The sequence below is a fragment of the Bufo bufo genome, chromosome 1, assembly GCF_905171765.1.
Source record: "Bufo bufo chromosome 1, aBufBuf1.1, whole genome shotgun sequence".
In the NCBI taxonomy this organism is placed as follows: Eukaryota; Metazoa; Chordata; class Amphibia; order Anura; family Bufonidae; genus Bufo; species Bufo bufo.
Genome location: NC_053389.1, coordinates 290188000 through 290207260, shown reverse-complemented (window position 1 = coordinate 290207260; position 19261 = coordinate 290188000). Strand labels below are relative to the sequence as shown.

General features: G+C 44.5%; 1 protein-coding gene across 1 annotated transcript in view; it reads left to right on the top strand.

Annotated features, from left to right (window-relative positions):
• Positions 1-19261, top strand: part of LOC121005548 (cationic amino acid transporter 2-like) — a 112978-nt gene that overhangs the window by 51222 nt on the left and 42495 nt on the right. Inside the window, exon 10 of the mRNA XM_040438354.1 lies at positions 15762-15898. Within this exon, the coding sequence (XP_040294288.1) occupies positions 15762-15898 (137 nt within the window). The remainder of the gene's footprint in view (positions 1-15761; positions 15899-19261) is intronic.

Here is a 19261-nt window from a genome sequence, read left to right as displayed (position 1 = left end):
GTAACGGACATGGAAAAGGACCTAGGAAAAGCAATCTAAGCAGTAAAAACCAGTGTCAGACAGCTGCTGCCAAGGTCAATAAGATAATGGGTTGCATCAAAAGGGGCATAGATGCCTGTGATGAGAACATAGTCCTACTACTTTACAAATCACTAGTCAGACCACACATGGAGTACTGTGTACAGTTCTGGGTTCCTGTGAACAAGGCAGACATAGCAGAGCTGGAGAGGGTTCAGAGGAGGGCAACTAAAGTAATAACTGGAATGGGGCAACTACAGTACCCTGAAAGATTATCAACATTAGGGTTATTCACTTTAGAAAAAAGACGACTGAGGGGAGATCTAATTGCTATGTATAAATATATCAGGGGGAAGTACAGAGATCTCTCCCATTATCTATTTATCCCCAGGACTGTGACTGATGAGGGGACACCCTCTGCGTCTGAAGGAAAGAAGGTTTGTACACAAACATAGAAAAGGATTCTTTACAGTAAGAGCAGTGAGACTATGGAACTCTCTGTCTGAGGAGGTGGTGATGGTGAGTACAATAAAAGAATTCAAGAGGGGCTTGGATGAATATCTGGAGTGTAATAATATTACAGGCTATAGCTATTAGAGAGGAGTTGTTGATCCAGGGAGTTAAGCTGATTGCCTTATTCGGGAAGGAATTTTTCCCCCCTTAAGTGGGGAAAATTGGGTTGTACCTCACAGTTTTTTTTTTCCTTCCTCTGGATCAACTTGCAGGATAACAGGCCGAACTGGATGGACAAATGTATTTTTTCGGCCTTATATACTATGTTACTATGTTACATGACCGCTATGGGATACTTTCTGAATCTACATAGTACTCCAGGCAGAGTGTTTGTAAGATCTGGTCCTTTTAGTAGATGATCATTCAATGCAACACCATTGTACTTTGCTGAGCAATCAAATACTATTCTAATCTTATCTGGTTTCTTTGAGTGGTAGACACCTTGATGTGGGATGTACCACACTTCTTCTTTAGGTTGATTATTAACTTTCTCTGCATGTCCTTCTTTGAGGATGCCTTCCATGAATTTCATTCTTGAGTTTGGGATCTCTTCCCATCCTTTTCTTCAAACATATCAATCTTGCTAGGGCAATATTTCTGTTATTTGGCAGGCGAGGTCGTTATCTGAAAGGTAAGGGCATTTCAAGATGACCTTGTTGATTCTGCTGAATACTTTCTAGAGTGTGTACGAACATTATGTCTTCTAGGGATACACTCTTTTCTTTAGAACTTATGTCTGCAAAGTCGGATTCAAGGATCTTGATTACTTTTGCTGGACTTACAGTTGGTAACTCTTGGACAGATATTCGATGACACAATCCTGTCACCTGTCTTGAGTTTGCGATCTGCTGTTTTCCTCCAACAACACCCCATCCTAGATCAGTTTGAACAGCGTAGGGTTCACCCTTTCCTCCTGTGATTAACTTTCGTGGCACCAAGGCTTGGGGACAATCGTAACCTATTAACAGTCCAACACCAAACTCCTTCAGCGGGGACATTTCATGTGATAGGTGCTCCCATTTATTGGCTGTTTCACAGGTAGGTATGCGATCTCGATCTAGAGGTATATCGTATTTTGTATAAGCTGGAGGTAGATTTAATGTGAAGTTTGAATGAAGTCCTCTAACTCTCAGTCCTTTGACTGTTCACTATTGTGTCTCTCCTCGTCATTGTAGTGAGTTTGAGCTTCACTGGTTCTGCAGCCACTTGTAATTTCTTGCAGATTTCTTTATCAATGAAGGTGAAATCACTATGGGCATCCAGTAGCACATAGGCATATACCTTCTTGTTCCTCCTTTTAGGATCTGAAATGCACACTGGTACAACCATTGATGCGCCGTTGACTTCTCCTTCCCTCACTCTGCAAGAGAATACAGATACTTTTTTTCCTTCCTCAATATCTTTAGGTATTGAGGATTTATCTTTCTTTGGACGTTCTTTATGTAGTGGTGTAGGATGGCGTCCTTTGCAAACGCTGCATGTGGCCTTTTTCATACACTCCTTAGTAACATGGCCTTTTCTTAGACATCCGAAACACAGTTGTTTATCAAGTACAAGTTTTTTCTTTTCATCTGGGGACTTCTTCAACTGTTGGCACTTATGTATGGAGTGGTTTTCTCCACAGAACATACATTTGAATGTAGTCTGAAGATTTGTCGGTTCTGTCTCTCTACTGATCCCCGTAGTGAATTTGAATTTGCTCTCATAGGTATCTGGACCTTTAGCTGCTGTGTTGGTTGCAAAGCTAGTTGCTCTTGCGCGTCTTATCTCTTTTGCAGGCCTTTCTTCAAAGGATTTTAAGACTTAAGATGATGTTACTGGATTACATGCTATCTGTGCTTCCTCATTGACAAACTCAGAGAACTCTTTAACCCCTTAAGGACTCGGCCCTATTTCACCTTACGGACTTGGCCATTTTTTGCAAATCTGACCAGTGTCACTTTAAGTGCTGATAAGTTTAAAACGCTTTGACTTATCCAAGCCATTCTGAGATTGTTTTTTCGTCACATATTGTACTTCATGACACTGGTAAAATGAAGTAAAAAAAATTCATTTTTATTTATAAAAATATACTACATTTACCCAAAATTTGTAAAAAATTTAAAATTTCCAAGTTTCAATTTCTCTACTTCTATAATACATAGTAATAACTCCAAAAATAGTTATTACTTTACATTCCCCATATGTCTACTTCATGTTTGGATCATTTTGGGAATTATATTTTATTTTTTGGGGATGTTACAAGGCTTAGAAGTTTAGAAGCAAATCTTGAAATTTTTCAGAAATTTTCAAAAACCCAATTTTTAGGGACCAGTTCAGGTCTGAAGTCACTTTGCAAGGCTTACATAATAGAAACCACCCAAAAACATATTTAACCCTTTAGGTGTTCCACAAGAATTAATGGAAAATAGAGATACAATTTAAAAATTTCACTTTTTTGGCCGATTTTCCATTTTAATAATTTTTTTCCAGTTACAAAGCAAGGGTTAACAGCCAAACCAAACTCAATATTTATGGCCCTGTTAGTTTACAGAAACACCCCATATGTGGTCGTAAACTACTGTACGGGCACATGGCAGGGCGCAGAAGAAAAGGAATGCCATAGGGTTTTTGGAAGGCAGATTTTGCTGGACTGGTTTTTTGACACCATGTCCCATTTGAAGCCCCCCTGATGCAACCCTAGAGTAGAAACTCCATAAAAGTGACCCCATCTAAGAAAATACACCCCTCAAGGTATTCAAAACAGATTTTACAAATGTCATTAATCCTTTAGGTGTTCCACAAGAGTTATTGGCAAATGGAGATAAAATTTCAGAATTAAAATTTTTGGGCAAATTTTCCATTTTAATACATTTTTCCCAGTAACAAAGCAAGGGTTAACAGCCAAACAAAACTCAATATTTATGGCCCCGATTCTGTAGTTTACAGAAACACCCCATATGTGGTCGTAAATAGCTGTACCGGCACGGCAGGGTGCAGAAGGAAAGGAATGCCATATGGTTTTTGGAAGGCAGATTTTGCTGGACTGTTTTTTTTGACACCATGTCCCATTTGAAGCCCCCCTGATGCACCTCTAGAGTAGAAACTCCAAAAAAGTGGCCCCATTTTAGAAACTACGGGATAGGGTGGCAGTATTGTTGGTACTAGATTAGGGTACATATGATTTTTGATTGCTCTATATTACACTTTTTGTGAGGCAAGATAACAAGAAATAGCTGTTTTGGCACTGTTTTTATTTTTTGTTATTTACAACATTCATCTGACAGGTTAGATCATGTGATATTTTTATAGACCAGGTTGTCACGGATGCGGCGATACCTAATATGTATACTTTTTTTTATTTATGTAAGTTTTACACAATGATAGATTTTTTTAAGCAAAAAAAAATCATTTTTTAGTGTTTCCATAGTCTGAGAGCCATAATTTTTTCAGTTTTTGGGAGATTACCTTGGGTAGGGTATGATTTTTGCGGGATGAGGTGATGATTAGATTGGTACTATTTTGGGGTGCGTGTGACTTTTTGATCGCTTGCTATTACACTTTTTGTGATGTAAGGTGAAAAAAAATAGTTTATTTAGCACAGTTTTTATTTTTTACGGTGTTCATCTGAGGGGTTAGGTCATGTGATATTTTTATAGAGCCGGTCGATATGGACGCGGCGATACCTAATATGTATACTCCCCCCCCCCTATTTTTTCCCAATTTTTTACCAATTTTTTTTCACTTTATTTGGGGAAAATTACGTTTTTGTTTATTTTTACTTGAAACTTAATTTGGGGGGAAAACTTTATTTTTTCAACTTTTTTTTCACTTTATTTTTTGTCCCACTTTGGGACTTGAACTTTTGGGGGTCTAATCCTTTACAATGCATTCCAATACTTCTGTATTGGAATGCATTGACTGTATGAGTAATACTGTGTGTATTACTCATACAGCTTCCGGCCTGTGAGATCCAGGGGGCTGGATCTCACAGGCTCGTCACCGGAAGGCAGCGCGATGCCTTCCTTAGACATCGCGCTGCCTTCCATGCCATCGGATCCCCCCTACAGCCGCATGGGGGCCCGATGGCACGCCCGATCGCCGCCGCAAACTGCAGGTCTGAATTGACCTGCGGTTTGCGGCGATCGCCGATACGCCCCCCCGGCGTTGTAACAGGATGTCCGCTGAATGATTTCAGCGGGCATCCTGTCACAATTAACCCCCGCCGCGCCGCAATCTTTTTTTTAAACTTAGGACGTACCGGTACGCCCTAAGTCCCTAAGGGGTTTAAACTTGGGAAGTTCTTACCTAGATCTAACCGTTTTATCACTTAGCGATTCCATCTAGAAGCCACTTCTTCAGGTAGTATAGTTAGCATCCTGTGGTTTTCTAGATAATCGTTCAGTACTTCTAGTCCTTGAACATGTGGGATGGCATTGCTGCATGCTTGCAGGAAGTCACCATACTTTTGGAGTCTGAAGTGTTCTTTACGACCTATTTTAGGCCAGTTATTCAGTTTCTCTCTAAAGGCTCTTTGTACTAAGAAAGGATGACCATATCTTACATTACATTTTTCCCAAGCTTTCTTGTAGGCTTCTTCGTCTTTTCTATAGAAGTTACCTTCAAGAACTTCCTTGATTTCTCCACCAACATATCTCTGAAGGTAGAATAACTTGTCAACTGGACTGAAGCAATGATGCTCAATGATCATTTCAAAACTTGCCTTCCACTCTATGAACTTCAGTACGTCTCCTGAAAATACAGTAGGTTTCGGAACGGAAATACTAGCAAGGACTGTTCTCTGTTGTCTTGCTGGGACAATGGTTGTAACACTCTCCTGAGCATTGCCGTGACATCTAGGAATAGAATCATCCGGTTTTATTTTCTCACTTACCTCTGAATGAGGTGAGTCTGTTTCTTCATCTTTTCCGGTAGAGATAGAGGGTAAATTCACACACCTTTTTCCTAACACTGGACTAGGCATCTCTGCTTTTTCGAACAGGGATGAAGGATAATGACTTATTTCCTCAATAAGTGCTGGAGATTTCCTTCCATTCTCCTGGGAGTATGTAGGAAAGTAGGAATCTGCCTCTTCACTTAGTACAGATTTCAACCTATGACTACTCTGATTCATATCCTCTTCGTGTACTCTGAGTCTGGCTTCTATGATCTTAACTTCTTTCAGCCATTTCAGACTTTTCATCTGTTGGCGCTGTGCTTCCATTTCAGCTTCCATTTGATGGTACTGTGCCTCCATTTCAGCTTTCATTTGATGGCGTTGTGCATCCTATTCAGCCATCAGTTGGCGCTGCGCCTCGATGGCAGCTTCCATTTCAATTTCTGCTCTCTTGACAGCAAGTTGTTCAGCTAATTCCTTTCTTTTGTCTGAAGTACTTGAGGACTCTGATATGTGGGTGGCACTTCTGTTAGTGAAGGAAGTCACACTTGAGATTGTGGTTCCACCTAAGGATCTACCATAGTCTCTCATAAAAAGCTCGTTCATTCTACTTCTTGCTTTAACTTCATCATAAATAGCTGCAGATGAAAGTTCTCTCATGAGCTTCACTAAATGTTTAGTGACCGCAGTACATGTGTCCATGTTCCTTATAATATCCTGGGAAGGTGTCGTAAAACGACCACAGGTTGACATATGCTGCCATAAGCTCTGATTCAGATTCTTCTACTGTCTCTCCATATCACTCAAGTTCCCTTTTATACTTTCTTGCTTTAAATTTTTACGAATGTCTTTAACCACCTCCGGACCGCCTAACGCAGGATCGCGTTCCGGAGGTGGCAGCCCTGCGCAGAGTCACGCATATATGCGTCATCTCGCGATGGCCGAGATTTCCTGTGAACGCGCGCACACAGGCGCGCGCGCTCACACAGGCGCGCGCGCTCACAGGAACGGAAGGTAAGAGAGTTGATCTCCAGCCTGCCAGCGGCGATCGTTCGCTGGCAGGCTGGAGATGTGTTTTTTTTAACCCCTAACAGGTATATTAGACGCTGTTTTGATAACAGCGTCTAATATACCTGCTACCTGGTCCTGTGGTGGTCCCCTTTGTTTGGATCGACCACCAGAGGACACAGGTAGCTCAGTAAAGTAGCACCAAGCACCACTACACTACACCCCCCCCCCGTCACTTATTAACCCCTTATTAGCCCCTGATCACCCCTGATCACCCCATATAGACTCCCTGATCACCCCCCTGTCATTGATTACCCCCCTGTCATTGATCACCCCCCTGTAAAGCTCCATTCAGATGTCCGCATGATTTTTACGGATCCACTGATAGATGGATCGGATCCGCAAAACGCATCCGGACGTCTGAATGAAGCCTTACAGGGGCATGATCAATGACTGTGGTGATCACCCCATATAGACTCCCTGATCACCCCCCTGTCATTGATTACCCCCCTGTCATTGATTACCCCCCTGTAAAGCTCCATTCAGACGTCCGCATGATTTTTACGGATCCACTGATAGATGGATCGGATCCGCAAAACGCATCCGGACGTCTGAATGAAGCCTTACAGGGGCATGATCAATGACTGTGGTGATCACCCCATATAGACTCCCTGATCACCCCCCTGTAAAGCTCCATTCAGATGTCTGCATGATTTTTACGGATGCACTGATAGATGGATCCGATCCGCAAAACGCATCCGGACGTCTGAATGAAGCCTTACAGGGGCATGATCAATGACTGTGGTGATCACCCCATATAGACTCCCTGATCACCCCCCTGTAAAGCTCCATTCAGATGTCCGCATGATTTTTACGGATGCACTGATAGATGGATCCAATCCGCAAAACGCATCCGGACGTCTGAATAAAGCCTTACAGGGGCATGATCAATGACTGTGGTGATCACCCCCCTGTCATTGATTACCCCCCTGTAAAGCTCCATTCAGATGTCCGCATGATTTTTACGGATGCACTGATAGATGGATCCGATCCGCAAAACGCATCCGGACGTCTGAATGAAGCCTTACAGGGGCATGATCAATGACTGTGGTGATCACCCCATATAGACTCCCTGATCACCCCCCTGTAAAGCTCCATTCAGATGTCCGCATGATTTTTACGGATGCACTGATAGATGGATCCGATCCGCAAAACGCATCCGGACGTCTGAATAAAGCCTTACAGGGGCATGATCAATGACTGTGGTGATCACCCCCCTGTCATTGATTACCCCCCTGTAAAGCTCCATTCAGATGTCCGCATGATTTTTACGGATGCACTGATAGATGGATCGGATCCGCAAAACGCATCCGGACGTCTGAATGAAGCCTTACAGGGGCATGATCAATGACTGTGGTGATCACCCCATATAGACTCCCTGATCACCCCCCTGTAAAGCTCCATTCAGATGTCCGCATGATTTTTACGGATGCACTGATAGATGGATCCGATCCGCAAAACGCATCCGGACGTCTGAATGAAGCCTTACAGGGGCATGATCAATGACTGTGGTGATCACCCCATATAGACTCCCTGATCACCCCCCTGTCATTGATCAACCCCCTGTCATTGATCACCCCCCCTGTCATTGATCACCCCCCTGTCATTGATCACCCCCCTGTCATTGATCACCCCCCTGTAAGGCTCCATTCAGACATTTTTTTGGCCCAAGTTAGCGGAATTTTTTTTTTTTTTTCTTACAAAGTCTCATATTCCACTAACTTGTGTCAAAAAATAAAATCTCACATGAAACCATACCCCTCACGGAAACCAAATGCGTAAAATTTTTTAGACATTTATGTTCCAGACTTCTTCTCACGCTTTAGGGCCCCTAGAATGCCAGGGCAGTATAAATACCCCACATGTGACCCCATTTCGGAAAGAAGACACCCCCAGGTATTCCGTGAGGGGCATATTGAGTCCATGAAAGATTGAAATTTTTGTCCCAAGTTAGCGGAACGGGAGACTTTGTGAGAAAAAAATTAAAAATATCAATTTCCGCTAACTTGTGCCAAAAAAAAAAATTTCTATGAACTCGCCATGCCCCTCATTGAATACCTTGGGGTGTCTTCTTTCCAAAATGGGGTCACATGTGGGGTATTTATACTGCCCTGGCATTCTAGGGGCCCCAAAGCGTGAGAAGAAGTCTGGTATCCAAATGTCTAAAAATGCCCTCCTAAAAGGAATTTGGGCACCTTTGCGCATCTAGGCTGCAAAAAAGTGTCACACATCTGGTATCGCCGTACTCAGGAGAAGTTGGGGAATGTGTTTTGGGGTGTCATTTTACATATACCCATGCTGGGTGAGAGAAATATCTTGGTCAAATGCCAACTTTGTATAAAAAAATGGGAAAAGTTGTCTTTTGCCAAGATATTTCTCTCACCCAGCAAGGGTATATGTAAAATGACACCCCAAAACACATTTCCCAACTTCTCCCGAGTACGGAGATACCAGATGTGTGACACTTTTTTGCAGACTAGGTGGGCAAAGGGGCCCATATTCCAAAGAGCACCTTTAGGATTTCACAGGTCATTTACCTACTTACCACACATTAGGGCCCCTGGAAAATGCCAGGGCAGTATAACTACCCCACAAGTGACCCCATTTTGGAAAGAAGACACCCCAAGGTATTCCGTGAGGGGCATGGCGAGTTCCTAGAATTTTTTATTTTTTGTCACAAGTTAGTGGAAAATGCTGATTTTTTTTTTTGATTTTTTTTTCATACAAAGTCTCATATTCCACTAACTTGTGACAAAAAATAAAAACTTCCATGAACTCACTATGCCCATCAGCGAATACCTTGGGGTCTCTTCTTTCCAAAATGGGGTCACTTGTGGGGTAGTTATACTGCCCTGGCATTCTAGGGGCCCAAATGTGTGGTAAGGAGTTTGAAATCAAATTCTGTAAAAAATGACCTGTGAAATCCGAAAGGTGCTCTTTGGAATATGGGCCCCTTTGCCCACCTAGGCTGCAAAAAAGTGTCACACATCTGGTATCTCCGTACTCAGGAGAAGGTGGGGAATGTGTTTTGGGGTGTCATTTTACATATACCCATGCTGGGTGAGAGAAATATCTTGGCAAAAGACAACTTTTCCAATTTTTTTATACAAAGTTGGCATTTGACCAAGATATTTATCTCACCCAGCATGGGTATATGTAAAATGACACCCCAAAACACATTCCCCAACTTCTCCTGAGTACGGCGATACCAGATGTGTGACACTTTTTTGCAGCCTAGGTGGGCAAAGGGGCCCATATTCCAAAGAGCACCTTTCGGATTTCACAGGTCATTTTTTACAGAATTTGATTTCAAACTCCTTACCACACATTTGGGCCCCTAGAATGCCAGGGCAGTATAACTACCCCACAAGTGACCCCATTTTGGAAAGAAGAGACCCCAAGGTATTCGCTGATGGGCATAGTGAGTTCATGGAAGTTTTTATTTTTTGTCACAAGTTAGTGGAATATGAGACTTTGTATGAAAAAAAAAAAAAAAAAAATCATAATTTTCCACTAACTTGTGACAAAAAATAAAAAATTCTAGGAACTTGCCATGCCCCTCACGGAATACCTTGGGGTGTCTTCTTTCCAAAATGGGGTCACTTGTGGGGTAGTTATACTGCCCTGGCATTCTAGGGGCCCAAATGTGTGGTAAGGAGTTTGAAATCAAATTCTGTAAAAAATGACCTGTGAAATCCGAAAGGTGCTCTTTGGAATATGGGCCCCTTTGCCCACCTAGGCTGCAAAAAAGTGTCACACATCTGGTATTGCCGTACTCAGGAGAAGGTGGGGAATGTGTTTTGGGGTGTCATTTTACATATACCCATGCTGGGTGAGAGAAATATCTTGGCAAAAGACAACTTTTCCCATTTTTTTATACAAAGTTGGCATTTGACCAAGATATTTATCTCACCCAGCATGGGTATATGTAAAAAGACACCCCAAAACACATTCCTCAACTTCTCCTGAATACAGAGATACCAGATGTGTGACACTTTTTTGCAGCCTAGGTGGGCAAAGGGGCCCATATTCCAAAGAGCACCTTTCGGATATCACAGGTCATTTTTTACAGATTTTGATTTCAAACTCCTTACCACACATTTGGGCCCCTAGAATGCCAGGGCAGTATAACTACCCCACAAGTGACCCCATTTTGGAAAGAAGAGACCCCAAGGTATTTCGTGATGGGCATAGTGAGTTCATAGAAGTTTTTATTTTTTGTCACAAGTTAGTGGAATATGAGACTTTGTAAGAAAAAAAAAAAAAAATCATCATTTTCCGCTAACTTGTGACAAAAAATAAAAAGTTCTATGAACTCACTATGCCCATCAGCGAATACCTTAGGGTGTGTACTTTCCGAAATGGGGTCATTTGTGGGGTGTTTGTACTGTCTGGGCATTGTAGAACCTCAGGAAACATGACAGGTGCTCAGAAAGTCAGAGCTGCTTCAAAAAGCGGAAATTCACATTTTTGTACCATAGTTTGTAAACGCTATAACTTTTACCCAAACCATTTTTTTTTTACCCAAACATTTTTTTTTTATCAAAGACATGTAGAACTATAAATTTAGAGCAAAATTTCTATATGGATCTCGTTTTTTTTTGCTAAATTTTACAACTGAAAGTGAAAAATGTCATTTTTTTGCAAAAAAAATCGTTAAATTTCGATTAATAACAAAAAAAGTAAAAATGTCAGCAGCAATGAAATACCACCAAATGAAAGCTCTATTAGTGAGAAGAAAAGGAGGTAAAATTCATTTGGGTGGTAAGTTGCATGACCGAGCAATAAACGGTGAAAGTAGTGTAGGTCAGAAGTGTAAAAAGTGGCCTGGTCTTTCAGGGTGTTTAAGCACTGGGGGCTGAAGTGGTTAATGTGTAATTTCCACTTATCATACATTTGGGCGAACTTTTTTCCTTTCTGTCCCGCTTCTTGCTCTAAATTTTCCACCATCTTTGGGGTCCGTTTTCTGGCACGTGTTGAACGTCTTAGTTCATCTGCTTGGGCTATATTTGTTTGAGGCAAGACTAATGCTGCATCAGACTCTTCTACCTCAGACAGGTTCCCTTGCTCTTCAACTTCTACTCTATCTATCTTTGCATCTTCTAACAGTTACATGGTAATTCTAGTCTCAGACATTTTACTTTAAATGCTATAACAATCAATAAGAATATTAAGATGCCTTTCACTTTAAATGCAATATTGACAAATGCAGAAATAAATGACTTTCACTTTAAATACTTTAGTCCATATACTACAAACTGTCCTTTGTTTTTACTTTCAAGTCTCTTATTTCTGAACACAAAAAAATGTCTCTTTATGCCAAAGCCTATATGCAATGATAAGTAATAAAAGGAAAGCTCTGACCTTATTCTGAAGAGCAGTAACAAATGTCAATCTTAAAGGAGACGTGTCTTTTCTTGATATGATGCGATGCTCTGCGCTGACTTGCGATTCTTTGTGCTGACTTGCGATGCGCTGCTTAGATACGCTGCTGCAGACCTTGTGCCTAGTGGCGGGAAACTAGTTGGCTACAGTACGTGGCCTCTTCGTGGATAGCGGAGTGGGCACTCTAGCTATGGACTTTGACCTCCCACCATGCGTCTCTTTCTCTCTCTAGGGATCACAGGAGGGTTGGCACAATTTCTCTGACTATTTTACCTTTGCCGTTCTGCCACTTTAAGAGTCGGCTGCAGTTTGACTAATGCACACGTTCTATGGCCTCTATGGTAGCTATGCTGAGGTGTCTTTGCTTGCTCACTCAGGGAACAGTTTCTGCGCGGCGGTATATGCTGGCGATCTGCTGCTCTAATGCGCTCTTTACTGTGCAAGTTGAGGAGCGCTATCGCTTCACCCTCTGAGGGTAATAGTTCCACTGTGGCAGGCGCAGCACTATGAAGTGCCTTTTGCGCTGTGGAGTTAGAAGAATCTCTGACTTTTTAGTTTAACCAGACTGTCTATTACTCTGTAATTCCTCTAGCGCCATTCTATGGAAATAGTAGGTTTAAAGAGCACACCAAATGCTTGAAATAACTTCTTTATTAACTTCAACTTTTCTTCATATATAACACTGCCGCCTCCGCAGCAGATAGTCCAGGTACATAACATGTGTTGAAAATATATCACAAAATGGCAGTATGCATAAGATGGTGTACTCTCACTTTAAGTTATTTAAGCACTTTATGATCTCTCTGAGAGGTATATACCGTATTTTTCACCCTAAGACGCACCTTTCCCCCCAAAAAAATGGGGGGAAATAGCAGTGCGTCTTATGGGGCGAATGCTGCATTTTTCCGAATTTTCAATGATACGCCGTGCCGCGATGCCGCGCGGCGGGTGTATCAGCTGAGAGGGAGGAGGGGCTGGGGGCCGGCATCTGCTTTTATAATGACAGCGGGGCTCGTGCAGTGACTGTATTCTACTACACGAGCCCCGCTCACTGTATATAATCTTATCTACATTTGTAGGCATTGTTAATATAGTTCAGGGTAATCAGCGCCTGTATACTTACAAGCGCTCGTAGCAGAGAGGAGGGAGGAGGCCGGCCGGGAGGACGGGCACTGGCAGCATCAGTCACTACGTCACGTGCCTGCACTGCCCACTTTACGCCATGCGCCCACGCCGCCTGCTTCATTCATAGTGACTCACGCTGCCAGTGCCCGTCCTCCCGGCCTGCCTCCTCTCTGCTACGAGCGCTTGTAAGTACGGTATACAGGCGCTGATTACCCTGAACTTTTAGATATATTTTATATATTAACAATGCCTACAATTATAGATAGGATTATATACAGTGAGCGGGGCCCGTGTAGTAGAAAACGGTCACTGCACGAGCCCCGCTGTCATTATAAAAGCAGATGCGACCCCCACCCCATGTATTGGGGGTCATTCACACCGCAGGGACACTATTATGGGGGGGGGATCTGTGGATGACACATAGCATAAGATGCTATATATGTGTCATCCACAGATCCCCCCATAACAGTGTCATCCACAGATCCCCATAACAGTGCCATCCAGAGACCCCAATAAGAGTCATCCAGAGATCCCCCATAACAGTGTCACCCACAGATCCCCCATAACAGTGTCACCCACAGATCCCCTTAACAGTGTCCTCAACAGATCCCCATAATAGTGTCATCCACAGACCACCATTAGTTCAAAACCCACCAAAAGCACACATTTTGGTTCAAAATATTTGTTTTCTTATTTCCTCCTCAAAAACCTAGGTGCGTCTTATGGGCCAGTGCGTCTTATAGGGCGAAAAATACGGTATGAGGTCTAACTAATAGTTATACTTTCTGAATTTGGTCGCGATTTGCAGTATGCAGTTAGCAGTATCTATTTGCAGATTGGTTGAGTATGATCTGGTATGGTTGTATGCAATTTGGATTGCAATATGAAATGCGAATGGTTGCAATTGTGAACTTTGTAGTTTGCAATAAGTGGAACTGTAAGTAAACACACATATAACTGGTTCAGTATACAGTTCTAATCACTATATTAACAGTAGGAACATTATATATCGGTTTTAAATACCTATTTTGACCGCTCTGCTTCCATAAAACACAGCTCTTAGTGGAGTGAATGTCTGTTCAGCTTCTCTCCACTGGTGTAATGATTCTAGCAGCTCCTGCTAGGGGAATTTCCCACACAGGCTGTGTGTGAGGCTGGCTGTGATTGGTCAAGACTCCTGCTGTGTGTGAGGCTGGCTGTGATTGGTCTAGACTCCTGCCCAGCAACAGTTTAACTCTATGCTTTCTGTTGTTTCTGCTGTGTCATTGAGCTTACCTCACATCCATATAATGAATCTTAAAGGCATATTATCTTTTCTGCTTCTGTGAACACAAAATATAACTGTTATATAACATCCAAACATTAAGTCACAGTAAATAACTCTGCTTTTGTCACACAAACATAGGAACTGTACTAGGGCTCTTTCACACCTGCGTTATTGTCTTCCGGCATAGAGTTCCGTCGTCGGGACTCTATGCCGGAAGAATACTGATCAGGATTATCCTAATGCATTCTGAATGGAGAGTAATCCGTTCAGGATGCATCAGGATGTCTTCAGTTCCGGTACGGAACGTTTTTTGGCCGGAGAAAATACCGCAGCATGCTGCGCTTTTTGCTCCGGCCAAAAATCCTGAAGACTTGCCGCAAGGCCGGATCCGGGATCAATGCCCATTGAAAGGCATTGATCCGGATCCGGCCTTAAGCTAAACGTCGTTTCGGCGCATTGCCGGAGCCGACATTTAGCTTTTTCAGAGTGGTTACCATGGCTGCCGGGACGCTAAAGTCCTGACAGCCATGGTTAGTCTTGCGGGGAGCAGGGAGCAGCATACTTACCGTCCGTGCGGCTCCCCGGGCGCTCCAGAGTGACGTCAGGGCGCCCCAAGCGCATGGATCACGTGATCACATGGATCACGTGATCACATGGATCACGTCATCCATGCGCATGGGGCGCTCTGACGTCATTCTGGAGCGCCCGGGGAGCCGCACGGACTGTAAGTATACCGCTCCCCCGCTCCCCGCTGCTACTATGGCAACCAGGACTTTAATAGCGTCCTGGGTGCCATAGTAACACTGAAAGCATTTGGAAGACGGTTCCGTCTTCAAATGCTTTCAGTACACTTGCGTTGTTACGGATCCGGCAGGCACCTCCGGCAACGGAAGTGCATGCCGGATCCCAACAACGCAAGTGTGAAAGAGGCCTAAAGGTCATTGGCAGGTCTAGCTGTATAAACACACAAGCTATATTAGCAACCTAGAACAGGTTTTAGCTGGAAAGCTGCAGTTAGCACCTATAAAAAAAAAGCTAAAAACCAATGTGAGAATTGCTCTACAGAAAAAGAAAAGAACCTTCACACAGCTATTTCCATGGAAAGAAATATAGAAAATTATGTCTCTTGCTGTTTTATTGCGTAATACTAAACATAAGTTTTAACTTAAAAACTGATATAATTTTTTATTGCTGCAATCATACTGACTGGACATTCTTTCCCACGCAACTCACCTTCCCCCCCCAAAAAAATAAAAAAATAAATTCTGTTTAGTTTTTCAATAGATTATATGTACCCCTAACATTTCAGTGGTTGCAAACATATTGCTGTAGTTTTATACCATGGTATAAGCAAGTCGACAGAAAATGTATTGCAGAGTATCAAGTCACATGTCTTTTGTTGGAATATGATGGATCTTAAATTTGCTAAGCATTGAAAAAAATGTCCCTTTTCCTAACTCGCACTGCTACCTTCACTTTTTTATTTTACAAATAATACCTTCTTAATAGCCTTTTAGGGTCTATTTTCCCAATGCCTCGGATTCTCTTTGCCATGGCTAGAGATGGACTACTTTTTCAACCATTGTCCCGTTTGAGAAGCCGACAGAGTCCAATGATTGCCACAATGACATCTGGAGTAGTGGCTGGTATGTTTTTCTGTTTTATAATAAATGTATTTATTCATTCATAAATCATTTAAATCTGGAACATAATCATTTGGAAAGCCATTAGGCAGGGTATTTTGTGTTTTTTGTAACTTGTAGTTACAAGGAGAATTATTTCAGAAAAATGTTGCAATGTAAAATCAGATAAAGAGATTGTATGGAATTGGGTGGTTTATTATGTTTTCTGCCTAGTATTGTATCCGGGACTAGGGCAAGTGGGTGTCTTCCAAGGTCTTCCAATTCCAACGGGGCCACTGTGTATGGATCCACAGCAATAACCTGACAGTCGGACAGCAAGCTCCACAGCCACTTCCAGTAGTCATCAGGCAGGGCACAGAAAGCTTTGCCTGATCGCAGAGAGAGCTGTTCAGCTGTTATATTGCAATACAGTTCGATGTGCCACAGAATCAACCTGAGATGGAGCTTCCTGTGCAACAGGACCTTACTGGAACCTGAAGGGATAAGTAACTAGTGGAAACCCTAGGCCATCAGGGATTTACTATTAACCCATTTTTCACTCTGCTAGACTGCCAAAGATGTTGATGTTAACCGGTTCATTGCCATAGATTCTAAATGATTTCGCTGTAAACCTCTTATCTGCCCTAGACAAAAGAAGATGTCTTCCATAAAGGGATTGTCTGGCTCAAGATGAAACTGGACCACTCAGTGGATCGACCTGTAATAATGAATAGACAATTACGTAACGGGTAGATCCCACATTACCACTCTGGTTCTCCTGGTAGGGCTGTGTCTCCCTGCCAATTACTAGCCTTAGTGGTGCAATGAAGTGATTGGCTGTAGTGGTCGTGTGTTGACACTACTGCATGATATCCACTGCAGCTGAAAAAAACTGAGAGAACCAGACCGGCAGTGTGAGATATGTCAGGTAAGTAACCATCTATTCTTCATTACAGATCAGTCTTCGATCGAGTTCTTGAAACCAGACATCCCCTTTAACTATATGCCCACCTGGAAAGTAATATTTCATAGCTTAACTGCTGTTACCATCATAATAGCAATGGAGCAAGGCGCAGACATAGCGTAGTGCGGATTGACTTGGGGGGAAGGCTAGGATGGGGTTAATGTTGTTAGGATAAGGTATGGCAAGGGTTGGTTTAAACTAAGGAAGGGGAGGAGTTAATAGGTTGGCGGGCAGTATATATGGTGTGGAGGGAGGGTTTTTGGGTAGTTGCCAGTGTAGAGCCAGGGTGTTTTGCGATCCAACATGTCTTCTCTGAATGAGCTGTTAACGGCGGTCAGGGCCGCTGTCGAGGTACACGGGGCAGATCTCCTTCAACAGACCATTCAGTCTGCTTTGAACCCCCCTCTCCTCCTATTGTGGCGGCGCATTCTAGCAGGGCTAGGAGGTCAGTGCCCCCCGAACGCTTGAGCCCCGAGGCTACCCCCCGGGTCCGCCGACGCCTTAGGAGCCCCAACAGGGACCCTCCGCTGCGGTCTGAAGTGTCTGTTCCCAGTCCGACAATCAGGTGCAGCGGAAGGGAATCCAGCAGCGCGTGGCAGGCTGGCGGGAGAGGGCCGGGCTCGCCCCGGGCCCGTCTCCCATGCTACACGGGGGGAGAGAGTATGTGCGGGCGGCTGAATCCCCGCGAGATGTCCCACGCGGGGAGCGAGCCTTGAGCGTATTACCTGCGGTGCATGGCGGCAGTGCGGCCGGGCTGTCCGGCGGCTTGGGCCTTCCGGCCGGGGAGGCAGAGGTATATTCTGCGCCGCAGCAAGTGTCATCGGGTCGGCGGCCCCAGCGCACGAGGACCAGGGAGTGTAGTGGAGCTACGGTGGAGGAGAGAGCGTCACGGCCCCTAGCGGTGGGTCGGCGACATTGCACCATTGCCAGAACGGATGCGGTGGCTCCGCCCCCTGACCTTCGGCATGATGAGGCGGCTTACAGTGCCGCAGCTGTGGAGCCTGGATCGTTAAGGGCTGGTAAAATGGGGAGTTCGCGGCCATGTGATGGGGCCACCGCTGCAGTGGAGATGACGGGCATCCTTCCCCTCCGTCAGCAGTCTGAGGGGGAGCTATCACAGTTGGAGGAGGGAGAAGTGGTGCCAGGAGAAGAAACAGCGGCAGGCGGAAGGGACGTCTCTTCGGGAGAGGACGCCGTGCCATACAGGCTGGACACGCCATTGGTGACACCTAGGAGGAGGACTGCGGCTTCCGGAGAATCCATCCGGGGACGGCCAGGTGAGAGGACGTTGTGTCAGATTCCTGTTGGGGGGGTTGGGGGTTCAGTACTGCATAGTGGGGGGGTTCTGAAGTTTTGGTTTGGGATGTATTGTCGGCTATGTTGTCATTGTTGTCGCGGTTGGGTACTGGGGCCACCGCATTCCCGGCGTCAGTCTGGGCTCCGGCACAAGCGTTGGCACTGGAACAAGGGAAGGCAGGGGGTTTAGTAGGGGCGGGTGAGAACGGCGCTGCGGCCAGTATACAGGCCTCAGGATCGGGAGTGGTAGCTGGAGTTAGAGGTGACGTGGGGGATGGCGTTAGGTTGGCGGATGCAGCGAAAGGGGAAATCTACGTGTGTTTTGAGGGGCCGCTGGGGGCTCACTTGAAGCAGGAGACTAGGGAAAAGATATGGAAGGATGAATATGTAGAAATTTTCTCGTTGCTTCCATTGGAGAAATTTAATTTAGATAGGGGTAAACCGGACGAGAGTAAAAAGGAGGAAGAAAGGAGGCGGTATAGATTGATCCCACGTACTTTTCAAAATTGGCTTCAAGCCTTTGCGATTTTGGCCAGCGTAGTTGGGGAAAAAGCGCCCGAACACTGCTCGGCCCTTTTCTGCTATATGGATGCTATCGGGGCTGCTCATCGGACATATGGGGGTGTGGCGTGGCTTAGATATGACGAGCAGTTCCGGTAGCGGAAGGCAGTCAGGCCTAGCATTCGTTGGGACCACAAGGACATTGGTCTTTGGATGCGGTTGATGGCGGCACCTAAGGAAGGTTCTCAGCCCTTTCGTGGATCGGCTGGGGGTACCTCGGCCTCGGAATCTCAGGGGGGGAGTAGGAGGGGCTGTTGTTGGCAGCATAACGAAGGACATTGCAGGTTCTTGTCTGATTGTCGGTACAAGCATGAGTGCTCTGGTTGTGGCGGCTCCCACAGTTTGTCTCGGTGTTTCAAGCGAGCGAGGGAGGGGTAAGGGACCCGAGGTTATGCAGAAGAGGGGTGACGCCGATGAGGGTGGAAGAGATGGAGCCCTATTTAAGGAGGTATCCAAATAGGGAGGTAGCTCAGTTGTTGTTGGCAGGGTTTACTGGGGGTTTTGTTATTCCGTGTAGTTTAGTGGGGGGCGAAAATGGCGTCCCGGAATTTGTCCTCAGCTTTGCG